Below are 23,665 nucleotides of genomic sequence, written 5' to 3' on the forward strand. Positions count from 1 at the left end.
CAGTGAGCGGGAACCGGTCTGTATGTGGGATCCGAACCCTCGGCGGGAGCGCCGCCACGCTTCCCAAGCGGCGCACTATAGCAGTGCGCCACCGGGCCGGCCCAAGTCTTCGTACATTTAAAAAGACTAAGATCATAGAAAATATGTTCTCTGACCACAATAACAGAAGGAAATTTAGAAAATTCACAAATGTGTGGAAATTAAACAACATTCTCCCAAATAAGCAATGGATAAAAAGAAAATTCACAGGGAAATTAGAGAGTACTTTGAGATAAAAATCAAAGCACAACATATCAAAATTTATTTATTTATTTATTTTTTTCCTTTTTGTCTTTTTTCATGACCGGCAACAGGATCGCAACCCTCGGTGTCGCGCCTGCACTGCGCTCAACCAGTGAGTGGACCGGTCTCTATATGGGATCCGAACCCTCGGCGGGAGCGCCGCCGCACTCCCAAGCACCGCACTCTACCGAGTGCGCCGCCGGGCCAGCCCATAACATATCAAAATTTATAGGATGCAGGGCTCATGCAGTGCTTAGAGGAAAATTTACACTTGTAAACACCTCTGTTAAAAATAAGAAAAGTCTCAAATCAGTAATGTAAACTTCTACCTTAATAGAAAAATAAGAGCAAACTAAACCAAAAGCAAATATAAGTAGGAAATAACAAAGATTACAACAGAAATACGTGAAATGGGGAATTAAATAAAAGAGAGAGAGAAATCAACAAAACCGAAAGTTGATTCTTTAAAAAGATCAACAAAATTTGCAAAACTTTACCTAGATTGACTAAGAAAAAAAAGAGAAAAAACCAAAATTACTAAAACCGGAAATAAAGTAGGGGCATTATTACATTATCGTTATGGTTTTTTGTGATGGTAAGATTTAGTTTCTTTCTCTTTCTCATTCGCATTTTTTTCTACCAGTAGGTTTTGTCCTTTCTTGTGTATCCAAGGTAGCAATTTTCGTTTTTCAGATTCCAGATGCAGGACTTCCTTGAAGATTCCTTGTAAGGGCTGGTTGTGTGGTGGTGAATTCCAAGTTTTTGTTTGTCTGGAAAATACACTATTTTTCCCTCATTTCTGAAGTACAGCTTTGCTGGGTATAGTATTTTTGGCTGGCAGCTTTTTTCTTTTAGAATTTTGAATATATCATCCCATTTTCTTCTGGCCTGTAGAGTTTCTGTTGAAAAGTCTGCTGTTAGTCTGATGGGGGCTCCCTTTTAGGTGACTTGATGCTTTTCTCTTGCTTCTTTTAAGATTCTTTGTCTTTGAGCTTTGCCAGTTAGACAATAATGTGTCTTGGAGAGGATCTTTTGGGGTTGAATCTTTTGGGGATCTTTGAGCCTCCTGGACCGAAAGGTCCATGTCTCTCTCTACAGCTGGGAAGTTTTCCATTAAATAGGTTTCCCATACCTTTTTTCTCCTCCCTTTCTGGAACACCCATGATTGCAATGTTTGTGTACTTAATGTTGTTTGCTAGTTCTCTTAGATTTTCTTCACTTTTTTTTTTTTTTTTTTTTTTTTTTTTTTTTTTTTTTTTTTGGGTTTGTTTTTTTTTTTTTTTGTCTTTTTCCGTGTCCGGCAACGGATCGCAACCCTCAGTGTTGCCCCCGCACCGGACCAGGGACTGGCAACGGAATTGCAACCCTTGGTGTCGCTCCCGCGCCTCGCCCAGCCAGTGAGCGGGAACCGGTCTGTATGTGGGATCCGAACCCTCAGGCAGGAGCGCCGCCGCGCTTCCCAAGCGGCACACTTATCCAGTGCGCCACCGGGCCGGCCCAGATTTTCTTCACTTTTTAAAATTCTTTTTTCCTTTTTTTGTCCACCTGGGTTATTTCAAAAAGACTATGTTTGAGATCAGAAATTCTTTCTTCTAGGGCTGGCCCATGGCTCACTTGGGAGAGCATGGTGCTGACAACACCAAGTCAAGGGCTAAGATCCCCTTACTGGTCATCTTTAATAAAAAGAAAAGAAAAAAAAAGAAATTCTTTCTTCTGCCCATTCTAGCCTGCTGCTTAAGCTCTTGGTTGTGTTTTTTATTTTGCTGAGTGAATCTTTCAGTTCTGTGAGTTCTGCTACATTCTTTTCTAAAGTATTAATCTCTTTGTAAATGTCCTCCTTCATATCCTAGTTTTTGTTTTTTTTTTTCACTTCATTATGTTGTGCAACTGATTCTTCTTATATCTCATTGAGTTTCCTTAAGATTGTTGCTCGGAATTCCTTTTCAGTCATTTCAAGCGTTTTCTGCTCTGTAGGGCCTGGTATTTGAGAATTACTGTATTCTTTTGATAGTGTCATATTTTCTTGGATTTTTGTATTTCTAGCATCTCTAAGTTGATGTGTGGTCATCTGGTAGAGCAGTTGCTTCTATTACTCTGGAGTGGGCTTTGAGGAGAGACATCGTCTTCTTTTTATGGTCTCCATTGATGACTCTCCTGTGTCAAAGCAGTTGAGTGTCTGACAGGCCACCTGCGTGGTGGCTTCCAGGAGGGGAGTGCTTCTCTTGGCTCCTGCCTAGGATCCCCTTCATAACCATCATTCTGAACAGCCATACAGTATTTCATTAAGTGGACATACAAGGAAACTGAGTCATAAAAGGAACTGGGCAAAAATCTCATATATATGAGTATATAAACTTCTATGGTAAAAATTATAAAAGTTCATTGTATATACAGCATATAAGTGGAATATGTAACCAAAATATTTAACTGGGGAGTATTTCAAACAGAAAATAATTTTTAAATTTATTAAAAAGGAGACACAGAGAAAGAGATGGGGGAGGGTGTGGGCACTAGCAGAGGGTGCTGGCTGACATTGGGAGGCCATGGACAAAAGCAACTTGCCTTCAAAGCTGAAGTCACACTCAGTCCAGTGAGACACTCACACTACAAGATGCACTGAGCCCAACTGAAGGAGGGACACATCTGGTCTCCCATCTCATGCTTGCTCCAGGATACATGCTTATTAAGACACTCACAATATTTTAATTCCTTTCCTCTCTCTCCTTTCCCCCACCTGTGAGCACAGTTGACTTTGTAGAAGTAACACATGCACGTATGATGGGACTTAACCCTACCTTCTTTTACTTCTTTCCAGGGCTGTTTCCAGTTCCTTGTAATCGTAAGAAATTCTGCACTAAACATCTTTGTGAATATTCTCTGTGCTTAGGATTATTTTCTTCAACTAGATTGACCACAGTGGAATTATTCAGTTAAGGAGAATAAACATTTTTAAAGCTTTTAATACATACTGATAAACTGCTTTAAGAATTTATGTAGCTGCCAGCAAAATTTAAAATTTTACTGTACTACCTCCAGCATTGGTCACTTTTAAAAAGTTCTCAGCAATTAAAATGGTAAAAAGAAATAGCACCTGATCATTTACTTTGATATTCATATCTCTGATTAATAATTAGGTGAAATTTTCCCATAACTTTTGTTTACTAGTTGTATTTCCTTTTGAGGGTATCTAATTGCCCTTTATCTTCTGAGATCCAATAGTCAATTTTACTAATCTAGCTTTTTATTATATTTATCCTTTGTCTGTATCATATGCTACACCTATTTTCCCATTTTTGCTCTTCTGTTTCAATTATGTGGAATATACACGTGTGTGTGTGTGTGTGTGTGTGTGTGTATGGTTTACACTTATGTTGTAATCATATTGTTGATCTATCCTTTGTGATTTCTTCTTTAAAAAAGTATATTTAATGGGTATGGGGTTTTTTTGGGGGAGGGTGATAAAAATGTTTTAAAATTGATGGTGGTGATGGCTGCACAACTCTATGAATATACTAAAAACCACTGAATTGCACACTTTATTTATTTTGTGGGGTGGCTGGCCAGTAAGGGGATCCAAGGAATTATATAGTTTAAATGGGTAAGTTGTATGTTAGTTATATCTCAGTAAAGCTTTTACTTTAAAAAGCATATTTATTAAACTTTAGGATAATTGCATTAAACATCTATATGAAATCTACCTTTACTTCATATCCTGTAACAAATAAAAGACTATTATAAGGTAAATGATAACCTATGGCTAAAATTGGAATCTGAAAAGAAAATGCCATGTTTATTATTAAAAAGGTTTCCAGACTATTTCAGTTACCTCCTACATCATCGAAGTTTAAAAGCTTCAAGTTCATAAACTCTACAAGAAGCTTCCAGAGATCCTGAATTTGGACACCAGCACCATAATCAGAGTAAGATGAAGGCAGAAGTGATTGTAGGCTGATACCTGTGCACTGGAATCAGCCTTTTCAATCCTTTCTACCTCTTCCTTCAATTACAGATCCCCATTATAACATCATTTTACATTTCAAAGTCCCTTTTATCTAAGAAATCAAAAGTCTTTCCAAATCATAACTGACAGGTGCAGCCACATGAAGCTCAATTTCACAGGTGGACAAGAAAAGGCCTATGGTATGTCTCAAAGCACACACAAGTAGCCAGTAACTATCAACCCAAACAACAGCTCATAGGCCTGCTGCTTATTGCTCCACAAAAACAAAATAACTCACTGATTTAGTTGGCATTTGATATTTTTAAGCTATTAATAATAATTCATTCTTCTACTCATACACCATCTTCTACACGTAGACAGCAGTCATCAGCACAGAGCTACTGAAGGTCACTCGCCGAGTCAGGGTAGACTCCCGTGCTGCACTGAGTAAGCCTTTTTTTTTCTTTTTAGTTAGCAATATGATCAATGCCTTTTGAAAATGTATTTGTTCGTTTACCAAAATAAAAGTAGTAACGCACACAGTAAAAAATAACAAAGTGCTGGCCAGTTAGCTCAGTTGGTCAGCTGGTTAGGCACAGTGTTGTAACACCAAAGTCAAGGGTTCGGATCCCTATACTGGCCAGCTGCCCAAAAAACAAATTTTAAACAGTTAAAAAAAAAAAAAAAAGGCACAGTACAGTGCAAAGGATACCAAATTCTAAAAGTCCTACCCTCTCTGTCTCTTACCCTTCTCTCAAAGGTATCCCTTGTTAAAAGGGTTTTCTGTGTGCTTCCAGGCAAAGCTGTATGCTCGCAGACTGTTCTAGGCCTAGCCTTTTATACTTTATGTTGTATCCTGCAGAGCTTTCCATATCAGCCCATTGCACGCAGCTACTGTTTGGAGAGATCATAATTTATTTAACCTTTAAAAGGGCATTTAGATTGTTGGCTATTAAAAGTTCACTTAGATATACACCCTCTGCTAACGTGTCTGCAGGTAAATTCCTCACAGTGCACTTGCTGGGTTCAAAAGCTAAGTGCCCTTGTAATTTAAACAGATGTCTCCAAACTGCCCTCTAGAAAATGATACACCTATTTACATCCTCACTAACAGTTCAAAAGTGCCTGTTTTCTCACACTCTCTCCAACATGGGGTATCAAGTTTTTTAATCTCTGCCAATCTGATGATAAAAACAAATAGTGTCACTGTTTTTATTTGCATTACTTTAACTACAAGTGAGCTGAACAACTTCTCATTCAATTAATGGTCGTCTGTAGTGGTTATAAGCAGAGCTCTGATGCCAGCTAGTCTGAATTCACACAACCACATACTAACCATTGTAGGTGCCAATCAGGTATTATAAAGCAAGTCACATAACTTCATTGTACTGTGATTCCTCATCTGTTAGATGGGGATAACAATGGTACCTATTTCACAGGGTTGTTCTGAGGATCAAATGAGAAAATATACGCGAAATATTCAGTACAGTCCCTGGCATACAATGAGTGCTTGGGAAGTCTCAGCTAATAATAGTAACAGCTGGTAGAAAAACTAATAATAATAGTAGTTCTTTTTCTGGGACCCGTCTGTTCAGATCCTTTGCCTATTTTTCACTTGGGTTGTTCATTTCTTAATGAATTCTATGACTTTTCTCAAAGAAATTAGCCCTTCATCATTTGTCACAAATATTTTTCCCACCTTGCTACTTATTGTGTTTGTGGAATTTCCTTTCATTTGTAAAATAACTTTTGTTGTTTTTCTTTATGCAAGAAATACAAATCAACTGTAGAAAAATTAGAAAATACGAATGAGAAAGAAAACAAACACCACCTGTAATTTCACATCTCAGATACTTTCTATTAATTTTTTGGAGTCAACTCTTCACTAAAATAGGATTACACACATACAGCTTTGAAACCTACCTATGATCACAATATATTGTGAATATCTTTCTATACTGCATCTCCTTTTGACTCCCAAGGTCAGTATTTTGCACACCACTCAAATCGCTTCACTTCTTACCAGACCTCTGTTTGTTCCAAGTCCAGGAAACTCACTGTTTCTGAGAAGGCAGTTAGCTTCAGGCCCAACATGGGCCTTCTGCCAGCCAATGAAAAAAGCTGGAAGCACCAAGATTCACAGGCAACCTTTTGCACAGGCAAAGCTTAGAATGTGACTAAGTCCTCCAGAACTTGCACTACAATAAACAATGTCGACCAGCACACCCCCTGGAAGACTCAGCAGGTAGAGCTCCTGTCAGAGCTCTCTACAGATTTCCTTGGCATTGCAGAATTACTACATCTTGACCCTGCCAGGAATAGGTTTGTAAAAGACTGACCATTTTACCAGGTGCTTGACCTCGCCAGTTCCAAACAAAGAGTGCACTAAAATCCCAAGTTATTTCTATTTTGGAAACGCTGGACTCTTGGGCAATTCCTGACTTCTCTACTAGTGGTCACACCAGAAACTGTGCAGGTTTCAGAGTCAGGGGGACTTACATGCCTTAATAACCTGAGACCTAAAATCCAGCAGACCCAGTCTGGGAAGAAAGGACAGAGACTCTTTATTTTAATTCAGTATCAAAGATGGTTACAACTCAACAACTTGAAATTAAGAAACTAAAGAATGAAGGTCAGAAAGGACAGCCAGGCTGGCTAGCTCATGTGGGACAGCATGGTGCTGGTAACACCAAGGTCACAGATTCAGATCCCCATACTAGCCAGCCACCAAAAAAATAAATAAATAAACAACAAAAAAAGGACAGCCAAACAAGAAGAAGAAAAAGTGTGGGGAAGTGCAGGAGAAAAGAATCTCATCTTTTACATCTGAGCAATTAATTATCCAACTAAGAACAAAGAAAAGCCTTCCTCTATGCCAAGGGATCGCACTCCAAGAACAGATCAGCAGCCAGCAGGGCACCATGACCTCCCCTCTCCCACCAGTTTACTCAGAGACACCCTGTTCTCACATTAAGTAAATGACAGAGATGATTCAGAAGGAGGCAGCAGGCAGCATGAGGTTTCAAGAGATAAGGAGAGAATGTTCCCAAAGTTTTGGCTTGCTATCTAACTACTGAGAGACCCACAGAAACATGGGTGTCTCCACTCCAATGGTGCAGGCGGAACAAACTCACATTTAAGATTATTCAATGATTCGGGTTCCCAAACAGGCCAGCTGCCAAAAAAATAAAAAATAAAAAAATAAAAGATTGTCCCATGAATTTAAAATAAAACATTTCTAGTGGTGGCAACTACGCAGCCAGCCAGACATGGTAGGTCTTTTCTCCCTGGGTGCTGGTTCTTTGCCCCTTCACGCAATTGTCTTTCCTGTCACCGCACAGCACGGGTTCTCAGCTCTGACATGACCAATATAGAGCTCTGTATTGGAAACTGTGGCTTCACGCCCAGCTGAGGTGGCAGTCACCCTGGGGCCCAGGACAGGAGTGGGCTGCTCCCTCCAGATAACACAGCAGTAGCACTGGTCTCCTCCCACTAGCAGCTTAAAAGGGAGCTCATTCTGCCACAGCCAGCTTGAAGCAGTGGTGAATGACCCCTCGATTAAATGCTATTGTGCATACGCATGCACCAAGGCAGGAGATTCCACACAGGGCACTCAAAATCTGGGATAGACAGAGCTTACTTCAACCCTCCTACAAAAGCACTCTGGCTTCCTGACTTGGTTAGTCACCAAGGGAAATCATCTAGCCCCTGCCAACTGCTCCCTGGGTGAGCTCACCTTGTGCGTGCAGTGCGCGGTGGAGCAGGGGGAGGAGCCCCGCCTGCCAGAAGGAGTAGCAGCCGTCCACCAGCTTGTTGCAGCGGCCCTGAAATCCGCCTTCAAATCGCATCTGCCGGCTTGTCACCCATTGCTGAGAATGAGACAAATGGAAAAGGCAGTTGGAGGATAAAAGAGACACAAAATCCAGCAAGACAGGATCTCCAGACATCAACGTGTGGGGAGGAGGGCTTCCCGTCTCTTGGTTTCCTGGCACTCAGATTTTGGCACGTTGGTTTTCTCGCCACCAACCCCCCTCTCCCTGCCACAGACATAGAGTGCAGCACTTAGGTTGACCCTTCCGAGGCAACCAGCACGGACCTCTGCTCAGAGCCACACAGACAACCACCTTTCCCTGGGTTCCAAATCAGTGCTGATGCCGAGAGAATAAAGAGGCCAGGCTGGTTCGTAAGGAGACCTACAAAAGTCTCTCAATAAACATGGCTTACACAGGAAATTTAAGGCAAGACAACCAGTGGCTCATTTCTCATCACTTCCCTGCTCAGGGAAGTTTACTGGAGGCAGATAAGTGGAGTTTTGGTCTGCATCTTATCAGATAATCTCAAACTGTCCCTGACTTTTACTTGTCACCTGAGGAAATTTACTTAAGGTCTCTTAGCAAGTCTGGAGCAGGACTGGAAGCAGAAGCCACTGTCCTGGTTACCAAATGATGACTCTGCCGGTGTTGCCTCCCTGCCTCTCCAGGGGAACCTGGCTGGCTGATATAAGTAAATCTTTTACTTTGAAGCTGTAAAATGGCTCTTGATGTCACTCAGTGGTCACACATGATACCACCATTCCTCACTTATCTCCAAATTTTCTAAACACACTCTACTACAAAGATCAGGATAGTCATGGGTTTGGCCTCTAGGAATGAGCAGAACCAACTGGCTGAGCAGATATGTCATTTCCACTTCCTTCCGCAGCCCTCCAGAGCAGTGCCAGCCACTGGGCATAGCTTTACAGAGCTGCCTTACTGAACTGAGAGGGGCCCTGCACATAGTCTTACCAGGCTGAGTTCCTGAAAGTAGCCACTAGGAACCCTTAACAATTGTAGGGTTTAGATTATAGCCCTGTTCAAGGCAACACTCATCTATTCAGTCACAATCCCAAATTCTGAAAAGAAAGACATAAAATACTGCACTGCAGTTTCAGGTACTAACACTGGTTGAGCATTCCTAATTTGAAAATCCAAAATCTGAAACTGTTTGAGCACTGACATGATGCTCAAGGAAATGCTCACTGGGGCATTTCAGATTTTGGATTTTCGGATTAGGATGCTCAAACCAGTTAAGTATCTTGCAAATATTCCAAAATCCAAAAAAGAAAAAGAATCCCAAATCTGAAATACTTCTGGTCCCAAGCATTTTGCATAAAGGATCATCAACCTGCATATCTTCAGCTGGTCTTAAATGAACCAGTGCTTTAGGTATGATGCGATTTAATAAAAGTGGGCTAAGTGTTACTCAAGAAAAGAGAAAGCAGGCACTACAGTGGGGAGTCCACTGATCATTTTTACTTACCCCACAGCTTAAGTGTTTTTAAGCCATATTAATTTATTTTTTTCAGTGCCTAAGCCCATGGGTTTGCTCTTTCCCTTGGATATATAAATTCATAAAATCCTTCAGATACGTGTCCTAGTTCTCCTGAAGCAAATGGAAAGAAGGGAGTAATTTGGGTAAGAGGGAGAGTAACATTTTTTGAGCACCTACTATGTGCCAGGCTATTTATGTTCTCTCCTATAACCTTCAAAGAATAAGGATTGTTGTCCCTACCTTATAGAAGGGAAAAAAAGCTGAAACAGATTCGACAATTTGTCCAAGGTCCCATGTCAAGAAAGTAGTAGACGAAGAGTTCAAATCTAAAATACTGTCATTATGACCTAGGCATTCACTAATTATATTCCTTATTTCTGCCTGGGAGATGGGACTTCTATGTTTCATCCCTTGTTGGTGATCAGATTTGAAAACATCTGATAAACTCTGATAAGTCCAGTGGACGAAGTTGGCCATTTCAACATGAACCTTCCTGAGGGTGAGGGCAACAGGGCACTGGTTATATCTCTACGGAGTATAGCAGAGCTTACTTCGAAGCTCACAATGGGCCCTCTGGTGGAAGCAGAACTGGCATCTGAACTCAGGGAGAAGAGGTGAATGTCAGTTGCAGCTGGTTTGCTTTGAGGTCATACTGAGGAGGTGCCTTATCCTCGATAGCTGTGATGGTGTATGTTTGTACACTGGGTCCACCTGATCATTTAACTATAACCTAGTGACTCCCTGAAGCTGACTGTTTTCTGAGATCATTCGGATTACTGACCAGGAGCTTGGGGTCCAGTCATAAATGCTTGGGTTGCCTTCTCAATGCAATTACCCAGCTCTACCTAGAGAACTCACTTAAATGTGGGTACTAAATGATCACATAGTGTGGCAGGTAATAAAAGCTTGGGTTCAAAATGCTTCAAAGCTCTTATAACTTCCTCTCAGGAGATTCTTTCTAAGACACATGAGAACCTCTAATTCTAAGAGAATGAAGTATGAGGAGGGTACTCTGGCTCACAGCAGATGTCTGGGAGACATCGAAAGCTGGCCTACCACTCCATGCAGAAAGTGCTAAGCAGGAAGGCAGAGACAGACTGAGAGCAGTGTTTACTCCATCCACTGTCTGGAACAGTGCTGAGAGCTTCAACAACCACATCAAAAGCTTCATCCCAGGACCTGTTGTTTTATGAGCTCAAGGCTGGAACTCTCTTAGACCTTCCCACAGCCCAGCCCTCCCTGAAGCCTGGGTGTCTGGATACTGCCCCATCACGAGGGTCCTGGGCCTGAAAAGAAGATGCCTCAACAGACACTTACTAATAAGCTCTTCAAGTTCAAGGAACATTCCTTCTTGAGGATGACCAGCGCAGCCAGGCCACAAAAAGTATAGCCACCGTGGGCTTCCATCCCTGGCACCCCGCCAATGCCACCTTCCCAGTTCTGACACCTAGGAAGAGAAAAGCAAGTTGAGGGGTCAGTGGATGTGCACAGTGCAGGACCATCCTAGGTGGCAGAGAAAGTGTTCACTAAGATTAAGGCATAAGCCATCAACCAAATGAAAAGATGCCAGCTAATTAACTTTTGGAGATGCCTTTTCTTGAAACAAACAAAAATCCAAAAACTTAGAAACAATCTACTTATGTAAGAAACATAGTACCTCAAATTATTACTCTTTAGAGAAAAAGATGTAAAACAACATGTATAGTATGATAACCATCAGCTGAAAATAAAATTGAAAAATAATTGCCGATTCTAGTGATCTCTGAGTAGACGTCTATTGGTAAAATTTTTCCTTTTTATTTTTCTCTATTTTCAAAAAGTTTCTATAATGAACATATATACCTTTATACTATTCAAAAATAAGCTTTATTTTTTAAAATTATAATTTCCTATATATTCAAATTATCCGCTTATTATTGTTACAATTATTATTATTTGTGGTTAGACAATATATTAAGAGTGTATTTTTGAGTCATAAAAACATGCTTAACCTTTGGCCCAGCAATATAGGCCCATTTCTAGGCATTAATCCTACAAAATAAGTAAGAATGTATCCAAAGTTCAGACTATAAGAATGTTTACTGTATTTCCATTTATAACAGCAAAATGTTAAAAACAATTTAGAAGTTCAACAGTAGAGGACTGGTTATATAAATTATGGTACACCTGTACAACAGAATACAAGACAGTCATTTAAAATGGTGCTATAGTATATACTTAAGGGTGATGCAAAAATATTATATGCAAGTAGTTATAAAATCACAATGTACTATATGATTTTTTTTCCAGAATTCTAGAAAGGTATAGACCAAAATAATGGATATCCTTTGGTGGTAGATTATAAGTGATTTCAATTTTCTTCTTTTTGCTTGTCTGTAATAAACATGTTTTATCTGTGAAATAAAAAAATTTTTTCTTTAAGTATATTTTCATATAACAATGTAGAATTTTACTTTCAACTATTTCTAAGAGTTTACATAGAGTCACACTCCCTACGGGTGTGTCTGCCTCACAATCCCGCTGTAGTACAGTTGCACATGTGAATGGGCACTTAATCTTTCAGGTAGGAGAGAAAGGAAACTGTGAGACCTTCCTGTCTTCCAGGTACAATCTCCCTAGAGACCTGGCACCTTGGGAACTCGCAGGCCTTTTATAGAGAGGACCCAGGCCCAGGGAGATTAGCAGTACAGAGTGCAGAGTCAAAAATTAGCTACTGTTCCCTCTACAGATTCTTCAGCATCCTCTGTCCCCCCATCCTCCACCACCACCCAGACATGCATCCCCCAGAGCATCCTTTCCATGCACTTCAGTATATTTGGCTACTTGGAGTACAGGAAAAGTTCAAGTTTGAAAGGTCTGCTGAGTAAATAATACACAAGGGACTTCTTAAAATTCCTCTTCTTCTTACCTAGTCTTTTTTTTTTTAACTGAAATGGTAATGCTCATTTTAAAAGTTCAAACTTTTAAAAGTTTAAAAGAATAAATAATGAAAAGAAAATTTCCTGCCCACCCTGTCCTCCTAGTCCCTCTTGCTAGCAGTGACTACTGTCAGTATCTGTGTCCCAGTCTCTTTCTCTTACACACACACACACACGATATACATATATATGTTCCACTTGCCCTCCATTTGTTCTTACATAGATGGCAGCATATGATACACACTGTTCTGCACTTTGTTTTTTTTCATTTAGTAAATTCTTTGGGAGTGTCTTCTATCTCCTAGTTAAAACAGAATGGACTGAACACAAGAGCCCAGTAAAATGAAAGTAAAGGAATTTAAAAAGTGATAAATCCACAAGGGTAAAAAGAACAGGAGAGGATATGAACACAGACAGAAGACAACAAAATTTTAAAAGTTAGAAAAGAGGAAAGATAAGAGAAACCTTCCCCAGCCTGGTGCAGGGAAGCGGGACAGGAGGAGGCAATAAAAATCCAGGTGATTTGCTCCAATGAAAGTCTCATGGATCAGAGACACAAGGTACCTCTAAAAGTGGGATGCGTTTGAACCAAGTTCATTGGTTGCTAACTTACATAAGAATCAGTCAGACCTTCAGGTCCTCTCCCCAAACCCAGCAGAAGACTGGAGGTTTCAGGGGGTTAGTCTGGAGGCTGTGAATTCCAGGATATCCAGCACAGCTGAGAGCAGGGTAAAGCACCACACTGACCAGGGGCATGAGGTCAGAGTCTGCAATCTGAACACAAACACCCCCAACCCCTTTCCCTACTAGTATTTCACATAGTTGGTTGTCAGCTTCATACCCCAACCAGGAATCTGGAAGATTCCTCACTAGGGAAACTGATAAGCCCAAGCAAAAAACCCTATAGAAATTTATATATGAGAATGCCCCAAAGGATGGCTGGATCTTAGCCCAGACAAATCACTATATTAAGTAAGAATATTTCAAGGATAAAGTAGCCCTAAAACAAGAATAGGAGAGCATATAAAAAAAGAAGGGGATGAGCTTCTTTTGAGCTCTGGAAAATTAAAAATAGGATTACAGAAGTAAAAACTCAACAGAAGTATTAGAAGATAAATGGTAAGGGAATCCCTCCAAAAGCAAAAGGAGAAAAGATTAAGAGATGGAAAACAGGCAAAAAAATTTTTTTGAAAACTTAGAAGATCAACCCTACTAACAGAATGTTATAAAAAAGAGCAAACACAGAAAGTGAAGGAGGAAAAAATATCAAAGAAATGCTATAATAAAGTTTCTTGGTGCTAAAGCATATGCACTTCCAAGTCAAAGAGGCCTGCTGAGTGCCCAGCACAATGAATGAAAAATGATCCACATCAAGGGTCATCATCATGAAGTTTCCAAACAGTAAGAATAAAGGTTCCAAAAGCCTCTAGAGAAGGATCAGGTGGGGATGGAGGAAAAGAGAGAAAAGCAAAACAAAAACATACAGAGGACTGGGAATCACATGGCATTGGCAGGCAGTACAGCTAGTGGAATCCACTTGATTTCTTTGTATTTCAGCTTATTATAAAATTCAACAACCCACCATTTGACATATGAGGAAACTATGACACGGAGAAGGTAAACAACTTGTCCAAGGCATAAAGCTAATAATAAGTGTCAAAACGGATTCAAACCCAGGCTGTCAGAGTTCATGTCCAGCAAGTGCCTAACAAATCAATCCTGCAAACAACAGCCATCCACTCTGCACAAAATACAAAAAACAGCTTCCTGAGGGCTTGCTGACTGAAAAAAGGCAAGGAGATTTGGGTGGGGATTGGAAACTTGGAACAGACAACAGCAGGGAGTTAGTCTGTCCCTGCCGCCCCCCCAGCCTTTTTTAATTTGTTTTCTTCTGGTTTGCCCTGAGGATGGCTACAGTAGCCCCTGGTGAAAGCAGGTCAGGGGTCAGGGGAGGGCAGCTAAAACGCTAATAGAAAGCCAACCGTCTTTCTGGCAGGAAGAAACAGGCTGCCTGAAAATGAGGCAGAATTAAAAAAGAGGAGACTCAGAGAAGGAAAACCCCAAATTCTGCATTTAAATTCAGTTCAAGTTTCCACCTGACCCCTGAATTACAGCCGCACTGAGCAAACTGTACACTTATTTTTGTTTGTTTTCTTTTAGCGACAGGCTAGTACAGGGTTCTGAACCCTTGAATTGGTTGTTATCAACACCACACTTTAAAAACTGAGCCCTGTATTGGACAAACTGGAAGCAGTTTCTAACCAGGAGCTGATCTGAGGTCTGAGCTGCTGCCCACTGCAGGTGCAACAGTTTGCAGCGTGTGTCTGACCAAGTTGCCTGCTAAAAAAAAAAAAAAAAACATCAACACCCTTTAGAACAAAGTAACACAATTCTAACAAAATTCAGTCTCTACAACATAATATCACAATGTCCAGGATACAATCCAAAAATTACTCAACATTCAACAAGTCAGAGATACACAGATGCTGAAATTAATTACCAGACAAGGATTTTAAAGCAGATATTATAATTACATATTTACCACAGCGAAGTAAAGAAAAATTTACTCATAATGAATAAAAAGATGAGAAATCTCAGCTAAGAAACAGAAAATATAAAAAAGCACCAAACCCAGGCATTGCCTACTCTCACCTTCTAAATTATACTACTTTACTACTGAGCATCACATAGTCCTCAATAAATGTTGGTTATTATTATTATTATGAGCCTTACTAATGATGACACTGGAAGCTAGCAGATAATGGAACAATTCTTACAAACTCCAAAAGGAATACAGTTTACACTATTTCCAACTTAGAAATCGCTAATCAAATAAATTATCAATCAGGTGTGAGATCAGAATAAAGACATATGCAAGATCTTAAAAATGTATCTCCCAGGTACCCTTTTTGGGATATATTGGGGTATGTCCTTCATTAACATTAGTAAGTAAACCATGAAAAAGGACGGAGGCTCAACAAAGAGAAGTGAAGTGAATTTCATGCTGAAAGGAAGCTTCTGGATGCCTGCCATGCAGCAAGCTGAGAGCAATCTGTCCAGACTGAAGCAAGGGGACACAGGGCTCCAGGAGGATGACTCAAAACACTCACACACACAAAAAGAATAAACAGATCATCTGAAGTGTTCGATTGTATTGACGGTAATTCATTGTATAGCTCTGGCAGAGAACTTGGGAATAAATTCATGATATACACATTAACTCCAGGAAAATGACAGTTATACAAAAAATTAAATATGATCATAGTATATCATCTGGTTTCACTTCAATTATATTTACACAGTAATAAGTAGTACTTTGATAAAAAATAAAAATGTAAAAACCAAATAAAACAATACAGCTTGGTTATGAAACATCTGAATTATCCAGGAAAGTTTAGCAAATAATATACAGAACATACTTGTATCTAACAACCTACCTTAGATTTAGCCATATACACTTCAGGTCTTTATTTTAAAGGAATGAACTATACAGGTAAAGTTGAAGACTCTTGTGTAAACTTCCCCTGATCTCGTTTCCTTTGCTCTCTCCCCAGAAATAACCACTAGCCTGAATTTGGTGGTTATCCTTCCTATGCATGTTTTCATATTATTACTACACGTGATTCTTCCCATAAACCATACAGAATTATTTTGCATGTTTTCAAATTTTAAGTAAATGTGCCAATGTGCTGATCTGTATATTTTCTTTAACATCCTTTTTTTTTTTTAACTCAACATTGCTTTTGAGGTTTATCCACATTGATGCTTCTAGCTCTAGTTCATTCATTTTGACTATGCTGTATTCCAGTGTGACTGTACGAACACTTAACGTATCCATCTCATGCTTATGACCATTGAATCCGTTTCCAGCTTTTTGCTACTATAAACAAGTCCCATGCTTGTCTCTTTCCTGCATGTGTGTGATGTTTTCTACAGGACTGGAATTACCGGGTCATAAACAAGGGCATCTGAGATATTGCCAAAATGCTCTCCAAACTGGTTCGATCAATTTAGATTCACACTAAAACTGTTTGCCAAAGTTTTTGATCTTTGCCAATGTAAACTATAATGCAACATTAAGGAAAGTTTGGAAAAAAGAAAAAAATCTTAGGTATTTTTAAAATGTACACTCATACAACCCTAATACATCTCTTGTAATTTTATATTCCCTTACAGTCCTTTTTCATTTTCTTTAGTTGTCCAAAGTAAAGTCTTGACCACCTGCCTCTCTAAGAGGCCAGGAAAAATGCTGGCTTCTCTCACCTTGCTATCCATTCAGCAGTGCCCGCAAAGAGGTCTGGAGTGATGATGTTGGTCAGAGAGGCTACTGAGGTGGCACAGTATGCACTTCTGTGAAAGACAGGAACAGAGGGGGAAACGTGTTAAGCTTCAAGGAAGAGCTAAATAAGGCTCCGTGGACTTCTTAAGTGGATTGCTTGCTTTGCCTACTAAGCTGTATTCACCTCCTGTCCTCCCTCCTGGCACACGGTCAGTCCTCCCGGGTCTCCAACTGAGATGTGACATTTTATTTGGATACAGTTGCTCACGGCATGGCTTCAGGGAAAGAACATGATATTCTATTTTCCCTACCTCCACATGGTCAAATCTACATCAGAGGAAATAACAGCCATGTCAATTCATATCAAAAGTAGATTTAGCTCTTCTTTCAAAGACCTACAGTGGCTCCCATAATTCCATGGCACCATTCAGGTACTTCTGATACGCTCATTCATTCAGATGTAAGTACTGTTTCAGACCCAGGATTTCTGTCTGTTTAAGTCATGGACGCATTAAAGGTTAACTATACTTTTCCTGCAACAGACAAACTCCTAAGCAGGCCATCAAACCCTAATGGCTGCCTAGACCAAACGAGAGGGTTAGGAATAGGTAAGCCCACTCAGATACATTCCTTAAAGGGAGAAAAGAGCTTTGATTTCAAGCAGCTCACCAGAACACACCTTTAAATGAAAAAGAAGGAACATGGGGCCGGCCCGGTGGCGCACTGGATGGTGCGCCGCTTGGGAAGCGCGGCGGCGCTCCCGTCCGAGGGTTCGGATCCCACATACAGACCAGCTCCCGCTCACTGGCTGAGCGAGGCACGGGAGCAGCACCGAGGCTTGCGATCCCGTTGCCGGTCCCCGGTCCGGTACGGGGGCAACACTGAGGGTTGCGATCCAAAAGAAGGAACATGTATATATCTATTTTAACATTATCCTACTTGATTTGGGATCATTCTTGCCATTCCATCCTCCCAGCCCTAATTCTTCTTGGGACATTTTATTTCAGCTTCTCCCTCTGTCAGGAACATGTCCACAGGCTGCCTTTTCTTCCCCTCTACAGTCTTTTCAAATATCCAACATGGGGAAGACAAAAACTACTTGCTCTGATTCTGTTCATAAGTCCTTTTTCTAAGGGCCCCTAAGGAACATAAAAGGGAGGAAAGAGAAGGGTCTAGTTTCCGCCTTATTCAGTCCAGACGTAACACAGAGCCAAACGCACCGAGGTATTCCAAAGAAATCTCTGCAGAAGCTATGAGAGTGATTATCCTACCAGCATTTTTATCAGCCTTGGTCATACCGGCCAAAGGCACAGCAGAGGCTTAGTTACACCAGCAGGAGCACGTGACAGTCATATGTGCCAATGCCAAATGTTATCATTTATCATAAGCTAACTTCAAAGGTCTGATCTAATTTCCCTAAGGTTGTGAGCCTCTCAAAGAGCCTCAAAAGTCTTTGCCCATGAACCCTAATGGAACCTCTGAGGTGGGCAGGCAGCCCATAATGTAGTTTACATCTCATAAATAGAAGAACTGAAGAGTGAGGCCAGAAGCCACTAGCCCCAGATCTCACACTGAGACAAGGAGGGAATAAAATACAACTTTTTCATGTAGTTTCTTCCTGTCTCCCTCCATTCAGTCGTCACAGCTCTCAAACTCATCTACTACTCTCCATCCTCGCTGCCATCACCCAAATCCAAGTCACCATTATCTTATTTATTTATTTATTTTATTGGTTATGAATATTCATGAGATACAAAGCTAATTGTCATTCCTTGTGCCCAAGATGTGAAGGCCAGATCCATACTGCCAGCACACAACCATTATCTTCTAACCAGACCAGTCTCCTGTCTGGTCTCCCCCTTTTCAGCCCTGAAACCAGAAGACTTACTAAAACACTAAAATCCATTCACTGCAAAAAATACAGATCACATCACTCCCTACTTAAAACCCGTCAGAACCAACTCCAGACTGCACAGGAGACTTTAAAGCCTCCAGTCTGTTCCCAGCCTGTGCCTCCAGCTTCACTGCTCCCCCACCCACCAGGCCCCCATAGGTCAGCAGCACTGCACTTGTTTCTTCAGCACACCCATTCTCTGCCACCTGAACTTTTGTAAATGCTGCGTCCCCATCCCCTGCTTATCCCCACAAAATGCCCCAGATTATATAACACTGTGGAATATACAAAAAAGCATATGTACTTCACAGGGCCTGGTTTTCCAAAGTCTTGCAGTTTTAAATATTGACCTTGCGGAGGACTGGAAATTTCCCTCAGGCTATAAGTCTCTGTTGCAAGATAAGGATTGTGGCACAACAGGTTGCTGGCTCAAAGACAGACTAGTTACTGATTGTTATGTAAAGATACTGAGAAATTGCTATAGGAAGGAATGTTTGCTAAAATCAAACTGTTGTTGATAGGACCACTTAATTGCCTTACTGGAATGTCATTTGGCTTGTTTCACTGAAAGTTACCAGCCTATACTGTTAAACTAGAACCCCACATATGTCTCTTCCTGTAACTTCCTGGTCTGAAAAATAAGTGCAGGAAGAGAACCCTAATTCGGCATTAATTTCCCAAGGAAGGAATGCCTCTCTCTTGAGGGTTCTGGCAGGAAATTAAGCACTTCGGGGCCTTTCACTGCTCAGAAGAGATGGGCTTTGAGTCATCCTTTACATCTTCGTCACCCAGGGGAAGTGGGGTGACAAATCCGTGTGGGGCGAAGCAATGCAAAGCAACATAACACAGATTAGGAAGTCAGGATTCCTTTCTTAAAAACTGAAAAAAAAAATGGTGCTTGCTATGAGTTCACTGTGATATGATTTTTTGCAGTTCACTGGAGTTGTAAACACTTGAATAAGTTCATCTCAGAAACTACTAGGAGCAGTGAGAGACCTGAAAGGTCATCAAGAGATCAGCTCTGTGTAACCAAGAATGGGAGCAAGCTAGCTTCCAGCTGTCAAACTGTTCCTGGTCACAGCTATTCCTCTCTGGGCCAAATCCATTCAACAAGCATCCTGAGTACTGGCTGATGCTTCCAGGCAAAGGACCACTAAAGAAACACTAGGTGAAAAATGATGGCAATGGGATACTAGACACCAGGCACAGCAAGGAAACTGGATGCCATATACCAGGTTTTATCCGGCATTCACATCTTTAGTCCTTCATGTCAGCAAAAAGCATGGGCTCCAATGGCACAGCACCATCTTCTCTTCACAGCAGAAGAGCACAGACAGGGGAGAAATATGGCTACGGTGCTCTTCCACGGAACAAAGCTATCTGATTGGAGAAGTTTCCTAGTGTTTGTCTAGAAGATATGAATAAGAACATAGAAAAAAACTGGCTCTGGAACGAATAAGTTAGACAATAGTCACATGTAAAACGGGATGCCATAAAATACCAAAGGGATCTTGCTATGGTTTGTTTGCTTTGCCTTATCCCAGTAAGTTTTAAAAAACTAAGTTTCGGGCCAGCCCGTGGCTCACTTGGGAGAGTGTGGTGCTGACAACACCAAGTCAAGGGGTAAGATCCTCTTACCAGTCATCTTTTAAAAAACAAACAAACAAACAAAAAACTAAGTTTCAAGACCGTGTATATTTAGGTGAGATACCTACAGAATAGGAAAGAAACCTGGTGACCATGAGGGGAAAAAAATCTTTTAACTTTTTCCTTAAGCGTCAACACAGTATTGCTTTTCCTTAACAGTTTTATTGGCTTCATTAGTACCTATAAATACTAATATATATCTAGTCTAATCTTTTGGTTTGAACAGAGAAGTTACAGATAGAAGATGAAAATCTTTTAGTAAGGGCCCTTGCAGCCTAGTTGCCTTTTTTTTTTTTATCTGCAATGTATTTTATGCTACACAACTTTCATGGTATTTTTTCTTCCCCTATACTTTTAAACCAATGCATAAGCCAGACACTTAAGCCAGAATATTAATCAACTTGTGTAGAAGGAAAACCATTTACACATAGGCAATAAGATGGTTTTGATATAGAAACCTCATAAAAAAAATGTATTTCTCAAACTAAATAATAAGAAAATGGTATAAAATTTCAATGATCCACTGCCTTTGAGAAAATGGCTCATTCAGGGAATTCCCTATATGCCTCAAAAGTAATCTCCTGCCAGGTGATAAAGCTATTTGCTAGGTACATCAGACACTTCTTGAGTAAAATGATAATTTTGAGCTAACTGGTAGCAATTATTCCATGAACAAAGCAGCAGCTTCCCCACATTGATCCTCAGGCTTTGCATCTCTAACAGCAGATGGGCTCTAGAATCTACTGATGCAGCAACCTGAGAAAAACCCCACTCACCTAACGTCCACCTCACCTCCAACGTGCATGACAAAAGAGCCATCAGGCTGCTTCAGTGAGTACAAATACTGAAGAAGCTTCTCCCTGAGAAACAAAGGGGAAAGAAGTGGGAGAGGACAATGGTCAGTGCAGAGTCAGCAGGCGGGAGCCCTTCTGGGTGTCCATCACTGCTGGCTGGGGCTGTACCTGTTGATGATGTCATAGGCCTCCTCGGTGCCAATGATGCACAGCGCATTGACTGCTGCATACGTGGGTGCAAGATGTGGGTACTGACCAGGGCCCCCTCCAAAGCCACCTTCTGGGCTTTGACACAGTTCCAGGAACTGACACACACTAGGTACACAGCCAAAGGGAAGACAAAGTCAGAGGGCATTAATTTTAAAACACCAAATTCCTACCAGATTTCCATGCTTTCCCAATGATCCCCCCCCACCACAAAAAGGAAACAAAACCTTTCCTCCCACACGTTGATTATAACCTCCTCCACCAAAGGGTTTAACTCTCTACCTAGCTATTATCAGTTTTGTATGTCCTGCTATCCGATTTTTGTATTTAAGCATTTGCCTAGTCATGAAGCAAGGAACATAAGGCGGGGAAGAAACAAACAGCCTTTCATAGACTTGGGGTAAGAGTGTCCTGTGCTTCTTGACCAAATCATTCCCATACATTTCGCTCAATTTGCCACCCTGGATCTGGTCCCAGCCTTGTCCTTGCCTTTGGGGACCTCCCAGCCTTTGAATTCTGCCTAGAACTTGGTACTCAACTGCTTCTTTCTGCACCAACCACAATGGCCGAGATCCATTATCCAGGCCTACCAGGACACTTAAGGAGATGCTTTCTCCTTCCCATTGCCACCCAAGCCCCAGGGGGCTACTGATTTCCATTCCTACCATGAGTAAGAAACAAGCTTTTAATGAAGTCTGCTTGCACGGTTAGGAGAATGAAAGGAGGATAGGCTTCTACCATGCTCACCTCAAGTGTAGCAAACTTAAGAGGAACACTGTTGACTCCTATCCCAAGAAGGCATCACAGTCTGTGGGTTCTTGGAGACTTTTCCACACTGATGCAAAGGGCTCCAGTTCCCCCACTGAGGGCAACTGTTCATGGAGGGTTTGCCTCTAAGCCTGGCATCAGGCTGCCCAGAAGTCATTCTTGCTTTAGGTGAAATCAAGAGAGGCCCTACTGTCCAAGATCCTCTGAAGTTCAACAGAAAGGGGTGCTCTAGGAAAGTGCTGGGTATAAAGGATCCCTCACGACTCAGCAGGGTCAAAACTGTCCTATTAGGATAAACCTCCACTTAAGAGAACAAGCTGCCAAACTGTATCTTCCTAGTGCTCAGGGGGCCCTCTTTTCCTGGGCTCTTTTATCTCATTATTTTTTATCTACTGTTGCCAGAAAGACCACACAGTTTGGTTAATCTCCACGAAGACTGAAGTTTATTACCGCTTTTCCACATTATATTTGATTACTTTTGATTTCAGACCTTCCATTATCTGGGCAGGGCCAGCAATAGCAAATGCCGCTGACTTGCTCTTTGAAGCCCTGAAATCTTCACAGGTTAAAAACAATACACATTCACTTCCATTTACACCTAAAATTTTACTGTAGGAAACACAAGCACTGATATTGAAGTTTATACTCAGAGAAGGAAAACAATTCTGTAGTACATTTAAAAATTTTTTTTTCGTTTTTATTTTTTCCCCTTCATGGGCGCAAGAAAAAATGCAGCACATTTTTTAATAGCAATTAATTTCCGTAGAGAAATTGAGCTTATTCCTTACACATTTTCCAAGTCATCAATTCTTATGCCATTTTCTAGAAACAAACAGCTAATAAACTCATGCCCTAACAAAGGTTGACTGCACAAACATACAAAAAGCTTCCTGTACCACAAAAACAAAAGGTTTTAGCTGATATAAAACTTAACGGCACATTTTTTTTAAAGGAGGGAAAAAAAAGAGTCACCTAGTTATCCATTCCCTTCCCCAGCTCCTAAGACAGAATAGTGTCGAATACAACACTCCTGACCTTGTGGCCTAAAGTCTGGGGGAGGCTAGGATCTAAATGTTCCAGACACCTTGATATCATCCCTCCATGCCAACCTTCCTCAGCTGACCCACAGGTTCTGACCGTCTCTGGGGTTGTGCTAGAGAACTAAGGGTTGGGCCCTTCTTGAATCTCAGACACTTCCGTATCACAGAACATTCTGATCCTGAGGCTTTCCAACTTGCACCTTAAGGAACTGGCAAATTGACCATGAAGCCACCAGCTGTCATTAGCAGACTTCTTAGCAATTCTGAAAACCAAAATGTTAGTGATATTTCTATCAAAAGGGGGAGAAAAAAATTTCTTAGAGACCAGAAATTCACCAACTAATAAAAAATCACAAGCAGGAAATATTGTGCAAACACCCAGAGTAGCACACTTTGTAAAAAGCAAATATCACAAAATCATTCATTTAGATAGACGACTAACAGATGTAGTAGATCAATTTTCTTTAATATCAGCAAGGCATTCATTTCAGCTTGCATGACAATTACCAACAAAGTGGGAAACTATCTTCTTTTTTTTTTTTTTTTTTTTTTTTTGTCTTTTTTCGTGCCTGGCAACGGACCGCAA

The 23,665-nt window shown here is 40.8% G+C and overlaps 2 protein-coding genes across 4 annotated transcripts in view; one reads left to right on the forward strand and one right to left on the reverse strand.

Moving 5' to 3' along the window:
* MAX (MYC associated factor X) overlaps nucleotides 1-23,665 on the forward strand; it is a 95,379-nt gene that overhangs the window by 55,110 nt on the left and 16,604 nt on the right. The window lies entirely within an intron of this gene.
* FNTB (farnesyltransferase, CAAX box, beta) overlaps nucleotides 1-23,665 on the reverse strand; it is a 78,401-nt gene that overhangs the window by 15,983 nt on the left and 38,753 nt on the right. For both annotated transcript variants that reach the window (XM_008582937.1, XM_008582936.1), the window contains exons 5-9: nucleotides 21,233-21,379; nucleotides 21,047-21,130; nucleotides 16,714-16,800; nucleotides 10,850-10,979; nucleotides 7,959-8,091 (exon numbers count right to left, since the gene is read on the reverse strand). In XM_008582937.1, coding sequence (XP_008581159.1) covers nucleotides 7,959-8,091; nucleotides 10,850-10,979; nucleotides 16,714-16,800; nucleotides 21,047-21,130; nucleotides 21,233-21,379 — 581 coding nt within the window. The remainder of the gene's footprint in view (nucleotides 1-7,958; nucleotides 8,092-10,849; nucleotides 10,980-16,713; nucleotides 16,801-21,046; nucleotides 21,131-21,232; nucleotides 21,380-23,665) is intronic.

This window comes from Galeopterus variegatus, unplaced genomic scaffold (genome assembly GCF_000696425.1).
Source record: "Galeopterus variegatus unplaced genomic scaffold, G_variegatus-3.0.2 Scaffold2770, whole genome shotgun sequence".
In the NCBI taxonomy this organism is placed as follows: domain Eukaryota; kingdom Metazoa; phylum Chordata; class Mammalia; order Dermoptera; family Cynocephalidae; genus Galeopterus; species Galeopterus variegatus.